The 20,868-nt window shown below is 44.4% G+C and overlaps 3 protein-coding genes across 6 annotated transcripts; all 3 read right to left on the bottom strand.

The window, feature by feature from the left end:
• Positions 1 to 1,857: 1,857 nt before the first annotated feature.
• Positions 1,858 to 9,587, bottom strand: srp68 (signal recognition particle 68). Its single transcript, XM_068750581.1, has 16 exons — positions 9,270 to 9,587; positions 8,823 to 8,889; positions 8,258 to 8,371; positions 7,842 to 8,037; positions 7,660 to 7,742; positions 7,356 to 7,465; positions 7,124 to 7,203; positions 6,769 to 6,909; positions 4,967 to 5,065; positions 4,755 to 4,819; positions 3,907 to 4,060; positions 3,722 to 3,816; positions 3,380 to 3,509; positions 3,224 to 3,299; positions 3,084 to 3,136; positions 1,858 to 2,931 (listed from the first exon to the last, which is right to left on the bottom strand). The coding sequence occupies exons 1-16, from the start codon at positions 9,355 to 9,357 to the stop codon at positions 2,704 to 2,706; spliced, it is 1,779 nt and encodes a 592-aa protein (XP_068606682.1). The 5' UTR covers positions 9,358 to 9,587; the 3' UTR covers positions 1,858 to 2,703.
• A 6-nt stretch (positions 9,588 to 9,593) lies between these two features.
• On the bottom strand, positions 9,594 to 12,695 carry polg2 (polymerase (DNA directed), gamma 2, accessory subunit). Its single transcript, XM_068751019.1, has 8 exons — positions 12,230 to 12,695; positions 11,914 to 12,013; positions 11,169 to 11,274; positions 10,586 to 10,771; positions 10,273 to 10,410; positions 10,085 to 10,165; positions 9,893 to 9,993; positions 9,594 to 9,799 (listed from the first exon to the last, which is right to left on the bottom strand). The coding sequence occupies exons 1-8, from the start codon at positions 12,693 to 12,695 to the stop codon at positions 9,634 to 9,636; spliced, it is 1,344 nt and encodes a 447-aa protein (XP_068607120.1). The 3' UTR covers positions 9,594 to 9,633.
• Positions 12,696 to 13,390: 695 nt separating this feature from the next.
• On the bottom strand, positions 13,391 to 20,839 carry LOC137906327 (probable ATP-dependent RNA helicase DDX5). Of its 4 annotated transcripts, none has more exons than XM_068750576.1 (13): positions 20,665 to 20,839; positions 19,188 to 19,377; positions 18,889 to 18,985; positions 18,658 to 18,791; positions 18,127 to 18,192; positions 17,476 to 17,617; positions 17,210 to 17,370; positions 16,853 to 17,025; positions 16,533 to 16,643; positions 16,217 to 16,278; positions 16,061 to 16,120; positions 14,386 to 14,607; positions 13,391 to 14,139 (listed from the first exon to the last, which is right to left on the bottom strand). In XM_068750576.1, exons 1-13 carry the CDS (start codon positions 20,703 to 20,705, stop codon positions 13,715 to 13,717), a joined length of 1,884 nt encoding a protein of 627 aa, XP_068606677.1. In that variant the 5' UTR covers positions 20,706 to 20,839; the 3' UTR covers positions 13,391 to 13,714. The 4 variants fall into 4 exon arrangements, with proteins under 4 accessions (XP_068606677.1, XP_068606678.1, XP_068606680.1 ...); XM_068750578.1 differs by lacking the exon at positions 13,391 to 14,139 and adding an exon at positions 15,835 to 15,943 and having other exon boundaries at positions 14,504 to 14,607; XM_068750577.1 differs by lacking the exon at positions 13,391 to 14,139 and having other exon boundaries at positions 14,489 to 15,943.
• Between the last annotated feature and the right edge of the window lie 29 nt (positions 20,840 to 20,868).

Genomic DNA, 20,868 nt, shown 5'->3' with positions numbered 1-20,868 from the left:
GAGCCCGGCTCAGAAGCAACACACAGAGGCCAGAACATCCAGGTGCACAGCACGCCAACTCCAAGCAGACATCTAGTCTTCAAAACAACAACGAAGGGAGAAGTCGAATACCAACCCAAGAATCTGACCACCTTCATCACAACCTTCGGGGCTGAGAGGGTTTGGTGTTGAACTCAAGTCCAGCAAGCCCACTTACAAGCAGGACTGGGAGTCATCCCGCAACAACGGTGCAATCTGGCCCAAGGTAAGTCCGGACGCCCTCTTGTCTTGGAGGACGAGCAGGATGGAGAGCATGTGGCAGCAGGGCGCTGCAACGAGGGGGAGGAGCGCTGGAGAAAAAGCTGGCCTGGAAGGGAGCCGAGCAGCGTATCAATTTCACCATCCAAGTCTGCTATGGTGTGCTACCCAGTCCAGCTCGCCCGCATGTCTGGGGAAAGAGTGACCTTCAAACATGTCCTTTCTGTCCTGGGCATCAGGAGCAGCTCATCATCTCTTCACATTGCGCTTCCAGTCGGACTCAGAATTCGGGCCTAATTGGATTCATTGAGGATTTTTGTGTTTTAATTGCATCATTTTATTGAGACGGCATAAAAATGCATTCACCTCACCCTAAAACTACAGAGTGCCGAGTCGAAGCCCAGGTTGCATCTATATGCTTGATTGATTGATTACCTGCCAACTAGAGATTTAAGATGTTGCAAAGATCCACTTGTAGCACATAAAGGTATGAGAGTCATTCAGGTTAAGGGCGTCCCGTAACAAAGGTATCAACTCACGATGGCGTGGAATGCAGCGGGACAGCTTTCTTCACAAACTCAACCAACGCACATTTTTATTCAGTCCAGTCATCCTCTCTTTCTGGGCGGCTCCACCTGTCTGGAAAAACAAACGCTCTTTGTCTTGCCAACCAGTATGTGCTTCAAAAAAGGATTATTTTTTTTAATCTCCCCTGATTTGTTTCAGTAGATGTCAAGGAGATTGAAATTTGAAAAACACTAAATGGATGCAGTTTGTTGTTTCTCACCGTTTTCAAAACCGACAATGATATCAATTATTAAGTACTTTCAGGCAACTCAGGCAAGAAGCAACATTCTTTAGAAAAATGAAATCAACACAACTTTCAAGTTGGAAATTTGAGTAAAATTAAAAACGTTCACACAAACGAAACTGTTAGGATGACATCACACTGTTGCACGGCATTTGAAAATAAACAAGCAAAGTGTCTTTCATTAAAAGTTTTTTCCGGGGTAGAAACATGTATTATTGTTTACAAATATTTCAACCAGCAAAGAAATACAAATATTGAACCGTATTAAATGCGTCCCTGAGGGTGTGTCAGTGACTTTTCACACAGCAGACAAAGCATGCTGGTCTAGTTTACTAAGCTCTGATGCATTTACTGTGCCTTAGACCTCTCCCCTGCACTCACCAAAGAAATATTTTCATTAAATACAAACACACTGCAACTTTCAATCCAAACAAAAAACACAGTGCAACAGACTAAAGTAGAGTAACAGGATGTGGCAGAACATTCCTGATACTGTCTCTGGCTTCTTCCTGCAGATCATCTTCAGTCTGTGCAGGCAGCACCTCTGCAGGTAAAGCACGTCTTAGCGCCTGCATAGCATACCGTAGTTGTTTGTGTAAAGAGCACAGCTACACAATGAATGCACACATGCAGCGCGCACACACACACACACACACACACACACACATTCAATCAACTCATTCGCACCCCGCTAAGGCATCCTGCATACTCCGAACACACCCAGGACAGTAAATCATTCCTTCGGAATTTCAACCATGCAAGATGTCACTGAATTCTCCAACACCGAACAAACACACACACAAAAAAAGTATTTAGCAAATCAATTTTAATCATAGGCTTGGAAATCAAATCAGATTCTGGCCATTTCATCTCTTGATTTTGTGACTATTAAAATAAGTAGGACAAAAACTGGTAGAAGTGACACTAGGAGAAAATGTGAGCATCCATCCTGCTGCATTTAGGATTCAGACCGCAGAAATCTTCATGCACAATTTGAGCCTGTTCACTGAAGGTTTCATAGAACTTCAACGCAGACATGTGACAGGCCTCAGCATTTAGTCGCTTCTAATTCATCGTCACGTCTCAAAAGTTTTTGTCCAGTTGGGTCAGAGTGGACTTACAGCTGATCTAACATGGCCAGCGTCCAGCACACCTTTGAGTAGAAATGGGATGGATTCAATGACAAAGTGGTGAAACGTGGCGTCAAACAGAGGAAAGCTTGAGAGAAGAGACACAGCTGAGGTTTGCTGAAATTAAAAATAAAAATCACAGGAAAATTCTATTTTATTTCTTTAACGGAGGTGCCAAAGCAAAACTCCTCAATGTTTTAAATTATGAGCCAATAATTATGGAGCTTCTTACACGGCTCATCTAAATAAAAGGTGCCCAGGCATTCCAGTTCGCTCTGACAGGAAGATCGATGACTCGTAAAGCATGAAGCCCACAGAGACACTACGAAGCTCACAGCAAGGAGCCGCTTGTATGTTAGGAATCATCGTTTCTCCCCACAGCTGGCAGGCGGAGTCGGAACACGTCCGTAGTTTTCTAAAATCGTGCACGAAAAAAATAATATTTGAATTTAAATGTACTGAAATTATTCTGACGGAAGTAAGGGCCTGGCGGTTCTCCCGTCGGGACGAGAGTCTGGGATGGATTTAGCTGCCGAACCCAAAGATGCCCTTGATGTAGCCAGTCAGACCTCCCTTGCCCTTCTGCTCCACCTTGTCATCCAAGGGTGGAAAGGCCACGTGGTTGAGAGCGAGATCAAAGAACAGCGGCTTGCAGGGGATTGGCTGAAAGTCGGGAGGGAACTGGACCAGATTGGGCCGTTTCCCCACCAGGGCGGGGTCCAGGCGGAAGGTATCCAGGCGGTCGCAGAGCGGCTGTGTGGAAGGCGGAAGCCGTTAAGAAATGCATTAATGGAACGACTCGAGTATTCTGACATTCCCTAGTAAACGCTGACTGCTCGACTACTTTTCCAAAGAACAAAAAGCACGCAGAACAAGAGAGCGGCGAATCGACGCGATTCTCTCACCGTGTTGTCTTTCACCTGCTGCTGAGACGGAACTTCAGCAGTCTCATCGGTGTCTGAAACGCAAACAGAGCCGCTCCAGATAGGTTCCGATACAGGAAGAAAGGAGCCGGCACGAAAACACTTTGAACTCTTGCTCTCACCTAAAATGGCTGCAGCCTGAAGAGAATATTTCTCAGCGTTGACCTCGGCGATGAGTTCCTGAACGTCAGGCAGATCCTGCAGAATCGGGGTTGCATCGTGCGTTTGTGTCGACGCGTGCGTAATGAGAGCGTCTGCTCCGTGTTCACAGGACTGACCTCGAGGCTGCTGTTGAGGTTCTTGGCCTCGGACTGGACTTCCTTGGCGTACTTCAGGACCCTTTCATACAGCACCAGCGCCTCGCTCCACTTCTTCACCAGCACGTAAGACTGGGCTATAAAGAAACACCTGAGACGACCACAGAGGGAACGGCGGCAACAGATTTAGCCATGTGTGGAAAATAAACGCGTAAAACACCTTCAGGATGTTTGAGTATTAAAGACATGAAATATTTGTTTTTTTAAAAAGGTGCTCAAGAAGAACGTTTTTAAACAGACACTATGGCATTTGCTTGTTTGTTCGTCCCGACCGTTTCCTAGGTGATTCCAGAGCAAACTCACCTGTAGGCCTTGTAGACCAGCGTCTTGAGGGACACCTCCGTCTTGAAGCTGCGGTCGTCGTTCAGGCCCTGGAGGGTGGACAGCTCAGCCAGACTCTGGACGGACGGAGGAAGGTTTATTTATTTTTTTTAAATGAAAAAGAATTCTGTGATTTCTTTTTAAAGCAATCATCTCCTGACATTCACCTGCAAGATGATGTCGTAGAGACGGATGAGGTCCTGAGGACGAGGCCCCCTCTTGTTCTCGTCGGCTTCGGGCTCCTTCAGTTTGGCCTGCAGAGTGTGAGCCATGCTCTCATTCCTCTTCACCAGCGTGCACAGCTTGATGTAGGTCAGGTAGCTGGGAGGACGGCAGGTGACCCGTTTAATGGAAGGCTTTACGTGTTTGTAATCGATCGGTTCTTTTCCCACTGCGTCACTACTTGCTGCTCTAAATGTATATTCGTAATGATATATAACTAATAAAGACACAACTTGCAGTGACAATTTAGCGTAACCATTTCACACAAGCTGCATGTCTTTGTTGGCCAGCCGAAGGTAAACCTGGGCCACAGTCACAGTTCTCCACTGTGGGTGCGCGTTTGATGCCGCCTCTAATGGCGCAAGGCAGTTTTCTCAGCCACACCTTCGCTCATTCTTCGGCTCAGCTGCTTTCAGGTCGGACAATATCCAGCTTAAATACTTCTCCGTGTCTACTACAGACCGAGACTACGCCTCACTCGGATGTAAGAAAGCACTGCTCATCATAAATAATGAATGTGACCGTGTTAGTCTGGTCATGTCCTCTGAGGGCGTGGGCAGATACGTAGGTTGACTGGCAGGCAGGTCATCCAACCACGTCCCGTGGGCCGAGCGAAATGATTCGGCCATGGGGTGCTGAGACGCGCTGACTTCTTCCTCAGATTAAATTCATCAATTGTTGTCAAAATGTTAAGAGATTTCCTACTAATGTAAGAATGTTTTTCGGGAAACTAACAAGAACACGACAGGTGTGGTCCGGGCTTTCACCAGGACGGCGGCCGGCTTCCGTTTACCTGTGAAGGAACTGCAGGTTGGACACCTTTCCACTGTCAGGATCAGAGCTCCTCTCTCGTTGCTTCTACAAAGACACGCGATAGAAATAGAAATCAGAAGTAAAAAGCTTTCCACATTCCTGTGAAATGGATGACTCTGACCCATGAGAATACACCAAAGTCCTAATTCTAAAGTGCTATCCATTTCCTTTATGTTCTACGCAGCTTCTTACCACCTCATTCTTGAGCTCCTCTCTCACAGCCTGGATGGTGTCTCTGCACTCGGCCAGCAGGGTCTCATACAGATGCTCCTTGGTTTCCTCATTAGCCGCCTGAAGAACAGGAAGACCGATTAGGACCTACAGCGGGGCAGAGTGACCATTTCCAACAGCAACATTTGAAATCCCATATTCGAGAATCTGTCCGTCGCGCCGGGGTCGGATCCCTGACTTTTAGATATAATGTTAGATAAGCATGAAAAATAACACGTTCATATTAAAACACGTTTACAATCGATCACATGCGAGAAAAATGAGACAAACTGGCTGCAACATCAGCCAGACTCACTTTCAACTTGATTCAAGGTACACTTCAAAGCTGCCGTAAGAATAAACCACAAGTATTTAATCCACTTTGAGGCCGTAGTAATTGAATTTAAACTAACAATGGAGGTGCGTCAAACAGAGTAGCGAGGACAGGTATGTAGCGCGGCATACTTCTGACACATTCCAGCACACATCAGCGATCTGGCACTGGAGTTTCAGGGGTTAGAATTCACAGAGAATGACAGGATCGCTCTTCACCTCACTTATCTTCCATTGACACAAATATGCCCGTTTTACTCGCCACGGTAAAACAATGCTCCAAGAAAATGGGAAATGTGAGTTGCTATCGACAGATTTTAAGCCCATGTAAAATGTATGTTTAGAACCCTTGTGGATACTGGTATAACACGGACTCACTTAAAAAACAAAGCTGCAAGGAGCATCAGAGGAATGTTAGCTAGAAGGTTCCTCGTAGTGGTGACTGACGCTACGGCTGCTCATACACCCAGAAACTCACGTTCCTCAGCGGCACCCTGGACACGCCCAGAGGGACCGGCTCAACCAGCCGAGCATCGTTCTCTTGTTCAGAGGAATGGCTGCTTAGATAAACCGATTACAAAAGGCAGGAGCAGACAAAGCCGTTCTCGCGAGTACTAACAGTAAGTACATGTCCAGATACGATGCTTCGTGTCCTCAGAGAGAAGTACATGGTAGTCATAAGCAACAGAAAGGGAACTCTGTTTGGGTGACTTTGCTATTTGAGCGCAATCCCAATTCCTATTTTTGTTTTTACTATTCCTCTTTTTAATCCTAGCCTTTGTTTTCACACGCCCCTTTTTGAGTTGCCCCTCGCCAAGGAGTTATGAGGGGTAGATGTTGAGATTGTTTATCTAGGAAATGGGACAAGTTCTACTTTAAGACATTTATAAACGGTCACTCATTCTCACAGAGGTTTGACAGTTTCCTTCCCTGCTGAGAATTGGACTAGATTCCTGTTTGGTCCGAGCATTCCATGAAAACATGACATTTCTATACAAGCCTGTTAATAACGAGAGAACAGTGGGTTAAAAATACAAACATAGCTAAATTACACAGGGGCAAATATGGTCAGGATCCTAGTCGCCCCCCCCCCCCCCGTCTGGTTTGCAGCCACTGTTAACAATACACAGCAACACGAGCCCCGAGTGCAAACAGGATCCATCTGAAGATAAAACGCACGAGGAGAACGCCATGGTGGCCGAGACGACTGAAGGGGAGAGTGCCACCTGCTGAAAATTGTAAGAATTGCATAGTTAAGGCTACAGAAAAAAGTTGAACTGTTAATCATGATTCACGTGAAGCTGCATGATGGAAACAAAAGTCTTAACAACTTTAGAATTAGATTTATCGCCACATTTTTGGTTTAATAAAAAAAAGTCTGCAATGCTTCCAGCTTATTTTGCCGTGTGGTTTAAAGCTTGGCATTAAGGGAATAAACATTTATTAGTGACCTGAGCGATGGCGGCCTCATTGTCTGCCAGACCCAACAGGAAGACGCGGGCCTTGTCGATTTTGACCGGTACTATCCGCCCTCGCCATTCCACCTCACTCATGGTGGCTGCCTGTTTGGTTCTTGCCTGAGTGATCAGGGCCTGAGGTGAAAATGATCAATACATGAAATAAAAAAACAAAAACACAAAAATATTCAGGAAAACGTTTTTGTACTGCTCACCTTTACTATTATAAAGATTACATGAGAGCACTGCCTGTTCAACTTTTAGGTATTAATTAATATATGAATTACTGATGTTCAAAATATTATAATACTGTATGCAAGCATCTTAACAAATATATGTGCGTGTTCACCTCTAGTTTCTCAGCCATCATGCCTCTTCCTCCACCAGTTAGTCTCATTTGCATCAAATCATTGATGGCGTTTTGGTCACCTGCAAACACACGGAACACAACAGTTGGGAAAAGGTTTGGGGGGGGGGGGGGGGTGAGCTTCGTCTCGTGTGCAATTCAGATGCCTTATTTTACCACAGATTCCTACCAGGGATTACTTCCCCCAAGCCGGCTGCCTGTGCGCGCTACTCACCGATGTTATAAGCACAGTAGCGGATGTTGGGTGAAATCTCTTCCACACGCTGGCAGTACAGAGCGGCCATCTCCTCTGTGAAAGCGCTAGCCAGCTTCTCATAGATGGTTCTGAGGACACAAATATTTATTTCCCCGCCCCCCCCAAAGTGTCACACTTCCCACTTTATCAGCAAACACATGAATTTGTACTGTAATTTATTTGTACTGTAATACATGCTACTGTGTGACTGTACTTGTACTCTAACATTCTATCTAATAAATATATTCATTCATTCATACACACTTGTGATGTTCAAACTCACTTGCACTTGTTAAAAGCCTCCATGGCACGCTTCCACTCCTGCATTTCAAACTCCACCATGCCAGTCAGGTACGCCGTGTAGGCCTGAAATAAACACAACACATAGCTTTAAACATTTAAGGGATATTTTCATGGAAGGATGATGCGACCAGTGAAGGCAACTGCCTTTTTTGTTTTCGGTACCTGTGCTTCGAGTTTGGTCTTGGCATCTATTTTGGGGCTCTCGCAGAGCTTCGCCAGCTTTTCGCTGTGCTTGGCAGCCTTGCGGAGTCGAGCCAGCAGGTGGAAGCGCTTCCGTGGCTCCGTGTTGGCCTCCTGCTTCAGCTGCATGGCGTAACTCCATGCACGCTCCGCCTCCATCAACACCAGCAACAGGTATCTGTGTTGGAGCTCGTTGTTTAGTGGAATTTAGTGGGCACGTCTAAGACTTAAAAGTCCAATTCAATCTTCAAACATATCTCATGCAAGGGTTGGTTTCTTTCATTTGAGGTTCAGGGTGGAAATGGAGACTTAAGCAGACAGCAACAGGCCACGTGAGCCGGTTAACTACCCCCCCCCCCCCCCCGAGTGTATTAAGACGTTCGGGTGACACTCCTCACCTGCTGTCAGACAGAATTTCGACAGTTATCTTCTTCCCAACAAACTTGTGTCGGTTCCCCATCTTGAAGCCCAGAGTCTTCCGCAGGCGACGCAACCTGCGGGAGCAGTAGCCCCTTGAGACAGAAACGCAGACATGGTTACATCCCAGCGAAACAATAATGCAGCTTATCCCACACGCTCTGTTTTTAGCAGCCTCACACAAGGCCGATACGAGCCACTTCAAATCAAACTGTCTATGAGCGGAGCCAATCAATAAAATCATTTTGAACAATTCTGTCGCATTATCAATCTCATATTTCTTACTCGTCGACCGAAAGGATAGTACGATCAACTCATTTGACACAAAGTGAAGCAAAAAACAACTGTATACAGTATTGCTAAAGCTGTTATTTAATTGCCCTATCCACATCCAAGCCGGCAGATATGCCATAATATTGCTTTTTGAAGACAAAAAAATAAAAAAAAGCACTTGCATGGATAAACTATGGAGAACTCCCCACAGCCAATCTGCAGGATGATAAAGGTAGCAGTTCTAGAGGTGATTTGTGTTGGTCTTGAACTCACCTGTATCTCTGATAGTCTCCATGCCTCAGGCCATGCTGCTGCTGGGATTCTTTGATTATTTGCAAGACTGCAATTCATTATTAAAGGGATAACCTTCTATGCATTACATAGAATTAATATTCGCGTTTTACTCCGATGTATGGACGAGTCGGGCTGTCAGACCCGGTGTAGCACCGCGCTGCTGCTGAGGCTAATGTTAGCTTGCTTACATTGGTAGTCGATAAAACTCGCATATATATAGTTGAAGATGCGAACATTTCGTTATGTAAGACACATAAATTCATTCATTCATTCATTTCACGCCGCCACTGAAAGCCCCCCCTTCAGTGTGACACGTAGCCTTAGCCAATGTTAGCCCGAGCAGCGCTAACCAGCAAGCTAACCTTAGCTTCCCTTAGCTTGATAAAACACGGAGAAAAAACACACATATCGCGTTACGAAGGATACTCTCCAGTCCGAGGCCTCCATCCGGTGAATTTTCTTTATTTCCCAGCACAGAGAGAGTTTTAGCTTCGTTCTGCTTGTCGGCGGCCATCGCAAACCACTAAGTTAGCTTTACATGCCCAGTACAAAGTGGAGCCAGGGGCCTATGACGATGCAGGGAGGGTCAAAGGGCATATCCAAATCTCGCGAGAGGATAAAAGAATGACGAAAATGTCACATTGTTTCTTTTAAATCGTTCAAGAACATAATTACATACAGTATCCCTGAAATTGGCAGTTTAACAAGAATAATCCTCACAACAAATCTCTCACTTTAAGATGGGCGATAATCTTGTGTTCAATTTGTTTTAACAAAGCCGAAAGTCCAATCAGCTGTTATCAGCGGCAGAAATGTACGTCGAGAGAAAATCTTTAATCTCCGAGATATGCATCGTTTCCTTGATGGTGGTGTCTCTACTGCGGACTTGAAGAAGGCCACTCTCAAGCGAGTTCTCACTGACCACCACAGTGAAGAGCACTCCCATCTCATCATACCTAAAACGCATCGACACAGAAACACACACAGGTGGCATCAGCTGGCAGCACGACAATACACTGCAACAACAACAAAGCTGGATGTCACTTTACTTTGTGTTCAGCTGCTCCAATGTCGTCGGAAGAGTTTTGAGATACCCAGGCCACGCAGAGATCTTGGCCTCCATGAACTCCTGCAGCAGCCCTTCGCACACCTAAAAGTCATTGAATATCCATACATTTAAAATACGAGTGTGAGAGCATGCGATAAAAATCCGGTGAATCTACAGTCAACAAGTCTCGTACCTGCCTCAGCTCCCCGGTGGCTCCCTTTCCAATGTCTAAAGCTACTTTGATTGGAACCAACACTGGATGCAACTTCAGCACCTGAGGTCAACAGTAAAGCACATCTGCACAGAGAACCCCGTCACAGAAGAGAAGGCAGGAGTTGAGAGAGGATGCAAACGGAGAACAGCCAACGGTTGGATCTTCACCTTTCTCTGCTGCAACTTTTGCTTGTCGTTACTTTTTTTGAGCTGCTGGAACGAGTTGGAAAGAAAGGACATCACTCCACGGTCCATGTTTGCGGTTATGGAAAGAACATGAGGAATTGACCTGCGGCCATCTCCGCCCTGAAAGGCATTGAACGCCTCATATGATTACACTGAAAACAGTCGTCTGGTTTTTTTTATCATGACTTGACAATTTGAGCCTAATGGCACGGTGGCGGAGTGGTTAGCGCTGTCACCTTACAACAAGAAAAAAATGTGTGTCCATGCTAAGACACCGAGTAACAGACTGACTGACCTGCAGTTTGGACCGGGCTCCTTTGTGGACCTGCAACAGCTCAGCATCCCCTCTGCTCCACAGCGTCTCCAGAGACTCCTGTCCCCAGGGGAAGCTGTACATGACCTTCACACCCCGAGACGCCACCTCATCAAGCTCTTCCTCTGGGACATCGACACTGCTGAAGTCTGATGGCGATAGCGCGAACTAGAAAGACACGGGACTTTGGTTTTATGGAGCTCAAACAATCTCGATGTAGGATTTTTTTTTACAAATACCATTTGACTTGATTAATGCAAATGAGAAAGTATTTAATTAAAAATCCAGAATGTGCTCATAACGCTGCACAAAATAGGAAAATAATTTACCTTTTAAATACTTTACAATTATAAATATTTTTTATCCAAGCAACTCTGCAAACTGTCATTCTTTAGAATACATATACACACAGTGTGTGTTTGAATAATGATGATTATCCGATGGGTTTACACATTTCCGTTGAATAACTCTTAAACGTAATAAACTCTTTACAGAGTATTAGATATCCTTGAATGCAAATCACCGATTCCACGGTTTCGTGGGGAACATCGCCTCAAATACTCACTTTCCTCCACCACTTGAGTCTCTTCCGCGTCCAGTGGTCCAGCCACTGGGATGAAGTACGAGGGGAGCAGAACCACACCAGAGACGTCTGGGTGACCTCTGCTGAACTGGCAGGAAAACAACAGCAACAACAACAACGTTGTAATACAGTAGCTCTAAACATTTGTTTGATTCTCTTTAAACACAAAAGTCACAAAAAACAGAGCCAGGCTGTAACACCGAGCTAAACTGTTACCACCAGCCGAGATGGTCTGGATTTGGTTGTGTTCTGCAAGTCAGTCTGTGACAATGTGATGATGTGTCCGCTCCGCCTCGTCTTTTTCGCCCTCTCTGCCAAACTCTGTGAATCTTGGGTTCCGCTCAAGGTTTCTGCCTGTTAAAAAGGACGTTTTTGCTTGGCAGGTCTATCCCGGTTTTACCAGGAAAATGCATCAGGATAGCTTTTTGTTACGACCTGATGCTGTATAAATAAAACTGAATTGAAATGAATGATTTCCACTTGGTGCTATAAGAAAGAGTTTCTACAGGGATATTTTAAATCAGTTTAAATAGTAAATTAGCAGCTCACAGTTTTTGGTAACTTGATCTGCCCTTGTTTTGTTTCTGTGTGACAAATTACAGAGCAATGTTTTTGGAAATAGTTACAATGCTGATTACATTAACCCACCGCTCTGTTTTTTGCCATTAATGTAAACACAGCAAGTAGCAAATCTGTTTGCGCCCCCCTCCCCATTCTAAAATCTCACCTTCCACCAGAGGGCTGAAAACACAGACCGCTCTCAGCCAAGCCGAAGGGCAGCTTCCTGTTCACCAGGTCCAAGGTGGGGGCGAACTGCTCCAGGGCACCTGAGACAAACATGCCGAATGATTTAATGCTCAATTAACGCCAATCGTAAACTAAAAGAATATCGTTGAGGTGGCAAAAACTGACTGTTTTACAAAGTTTAAATATCTTGTTATAATCTGAGGATTATATATTCATACCATCTGAACGAGTATAAATCACTGAACTGATGACATGCCAAATAGTGTTTGACTGGAATACGTCACAAGGGAATCTACCCTGCAGAAAGTTGGTCCTGACAGGCGGAGCCCTCTGCAGCAGCTTTTCAACCTCCCGGATGAGCTGCTCTCTCCTCACTTCTCGCTGTTCCAGCATCAGCTTCAGTTCTTCAGAATCAACGACCCTCAGCCGGCCCTCTCCACCAGCGTCTGTGCTGCTCATCCCGAACACCTGAGGGGTCGATCTGCTCACAGAGCGCCACCATTGCTCCAGCAGGTTCCTCCTCAGCTCCACGCCCAGAGGTCCGTAGCTGCAGCCCACCCCGCGCTGAAACAGCCCGGCGTTGCTCTCACCAGGTGAAATGTAGTGACTGCCCACGCAGAGCTGCGTTAAAGAGCCAACAGGATCCAGATCCTCCTCGTCCTTTGATGTGCTGCAATATTGTTTGAGGTTCTGCAGAGCCAGTGTTAAACTGCACGGAGAGAGCTGAAGCCTTGGCGGGACGTTTCTGACGGAGCATAGCATGATAAGAGCCGCGATTGATCCCTAAAACTTCAATGAACACAAGAACTGTGGTCTCAAACAAAGCGGAGCAAACAGGAATGCGACTCGTTCGTCCTTCGTTCAGCTGCTCCGCAAACGTAGAGCCACAAATATACTCGCAAGTTACAAAGCTGGATCAACAAGGGTCTCGAAATTCACGGGAGTCACGTGACGGTTAACCTAAACTCGTTTATACTTCCGGGTTCGGTTGCTACTTCCTGTCACGTGTTTCCTGAAATCAGCAATAGGTATATATAATTTAATATCGATAATTCTTACTGCTTTTCATTCAGTAAACAATTCACCTAATCGTTTTCAAAGCAGCTGAAATGATTGGTTGTCACTTCTCAGATCAATATAAAAATAAATCACTTTTACTTCAACATGCAGGACAAATGCTTGTTTTGGGTTTTTTATGCTACCTTATTTCAACATGGCAGTGTTTGCTCAAAATCTGGAGATTCCCTAATTCCTTCCGGCCAAAGCATATGTAATTTTGATATCTTGTGATTCTATATTCTAGTATAACAGGACAGGAAGCTTCAGGGTCAAACCCAGACATTTAAAAGCCCGATTTAGAGGTAATGGATCCATAGCAAAAACAAAACAAAAACCCTGACTAATAACTCTCAAAAGTTTCACAAAAACACAAGACGGTTCAATTTTTTTTTACATTTTATTCAAACGGACAGCAAGCACCCTTTTTAAATGATCTTCATAACATCACTTTAAACATACCACGAACCAAAAACACTGCATTACCAAGTAAAAATAAATTACCGAGGAATGTAACAAGACAAAAAGAAGTCAAGGAAAAGTGCAGCAATCAAAAGTTGCACTCTCGGAGATGTGTCTACATGTGACTCTGTTTAATGCTCTGGGTTTACTGAATAATTCCAGCCCTGCTACAAGCAAAAAAAGTAAAAACAATTATAATAATTCAACATTTCAAGACTAAACAAAAACTCAAATTGGTTCCGTATATTGTGTGTTTACCATTTCTACTGTGGGAAGGGTGGTGGCATGGGGTAGGGCGCCATTGGTGGTGGGGGTGGGGCCTGTTGCCCTTGTGGTGGCTGAGAGCTGAATGGGAAGGGGGTGTGATTCATGCCATTCTGATTGGCCCTCTGCATGCCCCCAAACTGAGAGGGGCCCTGGAAGCTTTGGTTACCAAAGGCACCCCCCTGGTTTGCCGCATCACCAAAATTGCCCTGTCCATTGCTGTTGCTGTAATTGTTGCTGCCATAACTACTGCTCGAGTTACCAGCGCTACTTCCATAGTTGCCCCCATTTTGGGCCTTGTTGCCAAACCCTCTATCACTATCCCTGTCCCTGTAGCTGCCACCGCCAAAGTTGCTCCTCCCACCTCCAGAATACCTATCCCGCCGGTCATCCCTGTAGCCACCTCTTCCCCCCCTCGCACGACCTGGGTGAGATGAAGACAAGGAAGCGGCAAAAGAGAAGACGCTATTAATGCACTGAATCTACAGTAACAGAGCGGTGACATTTTCAGGCGTGGACTTTCAAAGATCGGCCAGAACCTTATTGGTAGAACAGCAATGTTTCTTCCCAGTACAGATCAAACATCACTTTAGTCATCTTCTCTTTAGGAAGTGATCACAGTATGAGAGACTATACTCGTCCCCGAACGTGAGAGTATGAGATTGTGTACCTCCTCTGTCCTCCGCCATCTGGATCAGCTTAGGGTTAATGGCCTGGTTGGCCTCGCGGAGCACAGAGATCAGGTCACTGGCTTGTTTCATGTTGTTGGGGGTGAAGAAGGTGTAGGCTGTGCCCGTTTTTTGACTTCGGGCCGTGCGTCCAATGCGGTGAATATAATCTTCGGAGGAGTTAGGGTAGTCATAATTGATGACAAATTTCACATCCTCCACATCTGTGAAAGTGTTGCAGTGTGGCAAAACAAAACACGGAGGCCACACGGGATTTTGCACACCACAACAGCCAGATCAAAGGAAAAAGTTAGCAGCTGTGAAGCCCGGGGGAGAAATGGGTCATTCGGCTGTGGGAGAAATGCGTTAAAACAATGTAAGATTCGTGTACACGTCTACTCCACGGGAATACTACTGTGGGAAGAGAGAAACGATGCACACTCCAATTGCTTACCGTAATCAAAGAAGACATTCACTCTCTCTTTAACCAAAGGAGAAATATCCATTTATGTCTTACCATAAAGGAGTATGCATTCACTCGTCCTTTCCCAATGCAGCGAAATCCCCCCACAAATTGTCAAGTGACATCCAGGAGCTTCTTTGCAGTTGGGCCACGATACACACTGGGGCCTCCTCATGTGCCAATACAGGACCATTCCCAGTGGTACATTTTTGCAGGTCAGCTTTTCCCAGTACACCCTCAAAAGAAGCTTGATATTTAAGGCCGTACTGCACGTCTTGCCAAGATAAAATAGACTCGGTACTAATTTGAACGGGGGCAAAAATGAAAAAGGCCCAAGCATTAAACCTTGTAGGACCCCCTCCCTGGGCAGTGTGGGCACACAACAATTCCCATAACCCCCTCATCAGTCTCATCAAGGCAAGATCTTCCAAGAAGCCGGTGTTCACTTGAGAAAATGTCTGTCGTTGGCAGGTCTCGACATGACTATAAAACGCAGGCGAGGGAGGAACTTTGGATTGAGCTGTCTCACTCTCTCTCCTTTCACTAGATGTTCACACTAACCTTTTTTGCACATGTGCCAGGTCTCGTAAATTTTCAGCGAAAAAAATATTTCAAACTGCTCTCTCCATTTCAAGAAATCCAGCACTTTGCCGTGAAAAGAAAACAACCGCAGGTTTAGTCAGGCTCACGAGCACCCATGCTTTGTGGTAGAAGCTCCGAAAGGTAACAAAAGTTCCAAATCTCAAACAAGTGACTTGCAATACAGCGCTTTCTAACACAACAGCATGCAAGGCAAAAGTCACAACATCAAGCATCTTATATTCTTTCTTTTTTTTTTTTTTACGTTTGAGTTGGAAACAGCTGGATGGCGTTTGTCAGGTGAAATCCATGGACAGAGAACAGATGTGTGTGTAATTCAACAGCATATCAGAGGCAAAGGCTTAGCCACGCAGCCTTTTGTAGATCACTGGCACACAAGAGCTTTCACCTCTCTAGGCCCACTGGGTGGCAAGCCAGTTGAGCACTTCCAAAATGTCATCCTTCTCCCTCTCGAGGCCTGGGACTGTCATGCCTAGCGCCTGCCACAAAGACTCCACCTTAAGGTGAGGAAAAACTCAGAAAATGCATAGTACGGTTAAAGAAAGCAAAATCACTTTCTTTAAAATAAGTAGAACACTGATAGGCAAGTGGTGCTACTAAAATGGAACACTGACCTAAGCCACGGGACGCCACGTCTGTAGCGACGAGAATTGGAGCTTTGCCATATCTGAATTCTGAAGGAAGAGGGGAGAGTTTTGAACTCGGTTAGAAGACATCCTGGCAATCATTTTATTTAACAGCAACTTGCAGTGTAGCTTATTAGATTTCACCATTCAGGACCCAGTCCCTCTCCTGCTGGCTCTTGTCTCCATGAATTCCCATTGCCGGCCACCTGCGACGGAGAGATAGAGACAGAAGTAGGAACAATGAGCAAGAGCAGTAATCATGAAACATTAGGTTGCTAACTTTCAATTTTACACTGATACAGACATTTGAAATCTGTTTTGGGTACCCTTAACACGACCTATTTTACTCGGCTCCCTGTGTCATCATTGGAACTGATAAAAAAAAAGGCTCAGTATGAATTTGTACCATGCAGTTCAACCCATTCTCAGAGTACCGGTAGGCTAGAGCAACGACCCTCACCCATCTCTTCTCATTCTTCTAGTGAGCTCGTCACAACGCCTTTTGGTCTCCACAAAGATAATGGTCTTGTTCTCCTTTTCACTCATTATCTCCTCGAGTAAACGGATCAATCTGACAGGAGACAAAGAGATAAAACTTGTTGTCAAGGGAAAGAAAAAAAGCAAAAAAACAACTTATTTCTGTATTTTCACAATTTATTGTAGATTTATCAAATAGTTCCAACACACAAAAGTCCAGTCCGCCAAAGGAAGCGATGGCTTTCCCATCACATCAGTTGATTGGCAGATGCCATTAAAGAGGTAGGAAAAACATATACTCACTTGTCCTCCTTCTCCATGTCGTTGCAAACGTCAACTATCTGCAGGATGTTGTGGTTGGCACTAAGTTGCAGGGCGCCAACGTTAATCTGGACATAGTCCTTCAAGAAGTCCTCGGCCAGCTGGCGAACCTCCTTAGGCCAGGTGGCACTCCACATCAGGGTCTGACGGTCTGGCTGATGGGACATAAAGAAAGACTTAAACACCACTTTGTAGCTTCAGAAGAGATCTAACATTCAAATCGACGTTTGAAAAACTGAAGGATTTATATATATAGAGAGAGAGTTCATATAAACAGTGCTGCAGTGTCACAAAAGGGTTCGGTTGGTTAAAGCTAAATAAAGAAAATAGTATGCTTACCCGAATTTGCTCCACTATCTTGCGGATCTGAGGTTCAAATCCCATATCGAGCATGCGGTCGGCCTCATCCAGCACCAGATAGGTGCAACGGCGCAAATTAGTCTTGCTACACTCCAGGAAGTCGATGAGACGTCCAGGGGTAGCAATGCAAATCTCAACACCTTAAAAGTAAAAGAAACATTTTATTATTATTTTTTTTTACACAACCGTGTTGTGGTGTGTATGTGTGTGTATATATATGCGTATGTGTATATATATATACACACCCCTCTCGAGGTCCCTGATTTGCGGTCCTTTGGGTGCACCACCATAGATGCAGGTGCTCTTGAGACGGGACGCTCTGCCGTATTCAGCAGCCACTTGTTGCACCTGCTGAGCAAGCTCACGGGTCGGCGCCAGCACCAAGCACTGAAGGAAGAGCGATTGATTGTTAATCGCGTTTACCTCCGCAAAGGAGATTCTGCTTTGGACGCCGTTCGTCCGCCGGTTAGCAGGATTACGGAAAAACTGCCGGACGGATCTTGATGAAAAATATATACACACATCAAGATGGGTCTCGGTCTAACTTAGATCTTAAAGGGTCTGCACTAGCATGCAAAATGTCTTCTGCATCTGATCCAGAATGAGGTCAGGAAAAAAATAATTTTTAACTTTGAAAACTCCTTTTACAGATTCAAAAATCAGTTAAAAATACACATCAACTCTGATTCACTTTCACTTTTCATGTTTGGTGTATAAAGATACCAAAACTCAGCATTATCTAGTTATTTTTAGAGGTACAGCGATAAATCTTTCTGGTAAATTCAGACATTTATTTATAAAACATTTGACTAAATGTTTTGTATTATCAGATCGCTGCACAGCATTATTATCCTTTGCATATAGAGGTAACAGAAACACACATTAAATATACTCACAATCGGCCCATCGCCACGCTCCAAGAACGGTTGATGTTGGATGTGCACAATTGCTGGCAGAAGATACTAAAAATACAAAATAATAAAGTAGGAAGATTATATATTTTACCTTTAAAACTCATAATATACATGTTAGAGATCTAATACGCATCATCAGCGTTTATCTTGAATGTTTATTCACAGTCTCAAAGACGAGAGGAACTGAATTGTGTCGTCTTCAGAGGAAGCTGGAGAATCCAGAGAGAACACATGCAGACAAGGGCAGAACATACAAACCCCACACAGAAAGGCCCCGTGTGGAATCGAACCAAGGACCTTCTCGCTGTGAGGCGAGAGCGTTACCCATTGCACCACCTTGCCGCTACATGAATGGCTATTTTCTTATAAATTTGAGCCAATCGCTCTGTACAGTTTCATGATCTTAGTCTATCTAAGAGGTACAGAAGATAACTGGTATTAAATGAGCACAAAAGACCAGAATAAATATTACAGAATTGAGTAAATTCCACAATTAAAAACCGCTTCACTTACTGCAAGGGTTTTCCCGGACCCAGTTTGAGCGATGCCAACCATGTCTTTGCCACTCAGTGCAACTGGCCACCCCTGAGACTGAATGGGAGTTGGGTCGGTCCAGTTCTGTTTGTTTATAATATCCATGACGTAGCCTGTAGTAGTAAAAAAAAATAATTAAGCATCGCAAAGGTTTATAGCAATCAAAGGTCTCCCTCAGACTGGTATGGTGGAGCCTGAATCTTTACTCACTTGGAAATGCAGCTTCATGGAATTTTAAAATTGGTTTGGGGCAATCCCTGCCTTTGATGGTGACTTCTTTGATTCTTTGGTACTGTTCAACATCTTGCTGGAATTGGAAAAAAATAGCTTAAAAATAAACTCATTGACCAATGAAAGCACGTACGCACAGTCCCAAACAAAAATGCGAGAGAAGCGACTGATTGTGTGAGTTGAAATGTTTATTTTAGGTGTCGGGCCTTTTTACTTTGATCTCTCAGTTTAATTCACTTAAACCTCAAACGAGAGGAGCAGATAGAAACAGGTCTTACAGCTGATCTGCGGCTGGTATCTGGATGTTCCTGGTAGAAGTTCTTTTGAAACTTTGGAAGCTCATCCATGTTCCAGTGCTTCTTCCTCAGCCTCTCACCAGGGTTGCCAAACTTTCCTGGAGGTGGTCCACCCCGGTTGCCTCCTCCCCCACCACCACCACCACCGAAACGAGGTGGCCCCCCACCATACCTTGGGCATAAGAAAAAGACACACAGAATAAAACACAACCACCAACTGGCGTAACAGTTAATTAATTAACTTTGGGTTAGTAATGCGTAAACAATTCCTCTTGTATTTTTTTACATGCACCTGGTGGTAATACAGTACTACCACCAGAAGGTGGCAGTAATGCACCTACGGGCTATTAGATGCCGAGGAGAAAAATCTTGTTAAGCAATTACAAATGAGCATTTTAGCTTCCCGAGAATATAAAAAAAAAAGAAAAGACTTGCGCCACAGTGAAAAGAATACAGGATCCTCTGGATTTTAAAGATTCCAATTTCAGTTTTAATTCTGCAGTACAGTAATATCGCTTTGACATATGATTGTTCCGAGACACGAGCAAAATTGTGCATTGAGACACGAACGAGCAACTTCCAGATGCTGATGTTTTCAGTTACTTTATATGGGAAACATTGATTCGAGTTACGATCACGGTCCAGGTCCAGAAAATATATTTCAGTTTTTGACTTTGACATAGTTTATAGCAATTTGGTAAAGCGATGAAAATAAGTGAATTAACTGTCACTTTACTGACTGACAGGCGATGGATCATCTAAACGCATTCAATAGTTTGTACACCATGTAAGTGAATACATTTAGTCATGCTAGCCGTGCATCATTCCTTGTGATGAATAACTATTGACCTGAGGATCATTGGGATTATGCTGATTAATACAATGTTAGTCTATACCTGATGATGATGATGATGGTGTGACCAACATATATAAAGAAAAGATTCGATTTAAACTATAGTTTAATTAACATTTAAAAGTATAGGGGCAAAATCTTGCAAACAGATTCATAAAAATATACATCAATTGATTTACAAACGGGAGTTAATGTCTGATATACTTAACGAATATTATTTTTACTACGACGGGGTCGATTAGAACACAAAAAAAAATGCGTTTTACATTTATAAAAAAATATAAAACATTATGCATTTCAGTTTAACCTTTATAATGTGTGACGCTAGATGCGGCCTCTGCGTCACATCACTCATAAACAAGTAGCGTGAGGCTGTCACAGGCCCGTCGTTAGCTGCCATTTTACCTCAAATTGGCAAGGAAATTGATAACACAACGGATAAATTAATGCCCTAAGCCGCACAAAGCCTCGCTTCACGTCAGAATACACAAATGTTTCCAAATAACATACAATGAAGCGGTGCAGCCGCCTTGTTTAGGAAATAGCTCCTCTGACAGGAATGCTAAGCTACTCGTTCCAGCTAACGTCAAGGCAGACTAAACTTACCCTCTATCTCTACCGCGATCTCGGTCCGAAAATCCGGGCATTGCGAAGCAGACTACCGCGGAGAGAGACAAAAAAATGGACTCGGTGTAAATGCCCTGAAACGGGTCTAGAAAACAGAGGAAGAGAAGAGCTCAATTCGAAAGACGCGAAAATAAAAAGCAAATGCCGGCAGATGAAAGTCTCTACAAAGACGGATGTGAGGTC

This window comes from Brachionichthys hirsutus, chromosome 17, assembly GCF_040956055.1.
Source record: "Brachionichthys hirsutus isolate HB-005 chromosome 17, CSIRO-AGI_Bhir_v1, whole genome shotgun sequence".
In the NCBI taxonomy this organism is placed as follows: domain Eukaryota; kingdom Metazoa; phylum Chordata; class Actinopteri; order Lophiiformes; family Brachionichthyidae; genus Brachionichthys; species Brachionichthys hirsutus.
This window is presented reverse-complemented; position numbering and strand designations above follow the sequence as displayed.

Bases quoted from the DNA above. Each gene is read 5' to 3' on its own strand.
- srp68 (XM_068750581.1), bottom strand. From the start codon at position 9,357: ATGGCCGCCGACAAGCAGAACGAAGCTAAAACTCTCTCTGTGCTGGGA. The intron at 3,137-3,223 runs GTGAGAGCAAGA...TTTGCGTTTCAG, and splicing joins TCAGGCTGCAGCCATTTTAG to ACACCGATGAGACTGCTGAA. The intron at 2,932-3,083 runs GTGAGAGAATCG...CCTTCCACACAG, and splicing joins AGCAGGTGAAAGACAACACG to CCGCTCTGCGACCGCCTGGA.
- polg2 (XM_068751019.1), bottom strand. From the start codon at position 12,695: ATGCTATGCTCCGTCAGAAACGTCCCGCCAAGGCTTCAGCTCTCTCCG. The intron at 10,166-10,272 runs GTGAAGATCCAA...TGTTGACCTCAG, and splicing joins AAAAGTTGCAGCAGAGAAAG to GTGCTGAAGTTGCATCCAGT. The intron at 9,800-9,892 runs GTAAAGTGACAT...GATGCGTTTTAG, and splicing joins TTGGAGCAGCTGAACACAAA to GTATGATGAGATGGGAGTGC.
- LOC137906327 (XM_068750576.1), bottom strand. From the start codon at position 20,705: ATGCCCGGATTTTCGGACCGAGATCGCGGTAGAGATAGAGG. The intron at 18,986-19,187 runs GTAAGACCTGTT...TTCCAATTCCAG, and splicing joins ATACCAGCCGCAGATCAGCT to CAAGATGTTGAACAGTACCA. The intron at 16,644-16,852 runs GTGAGTATATGT...GTCTCCTGTCAG, and splicing joins GACATGGAGAAGGAGGACAA to ATTGATCCGTTTACTCGAGG.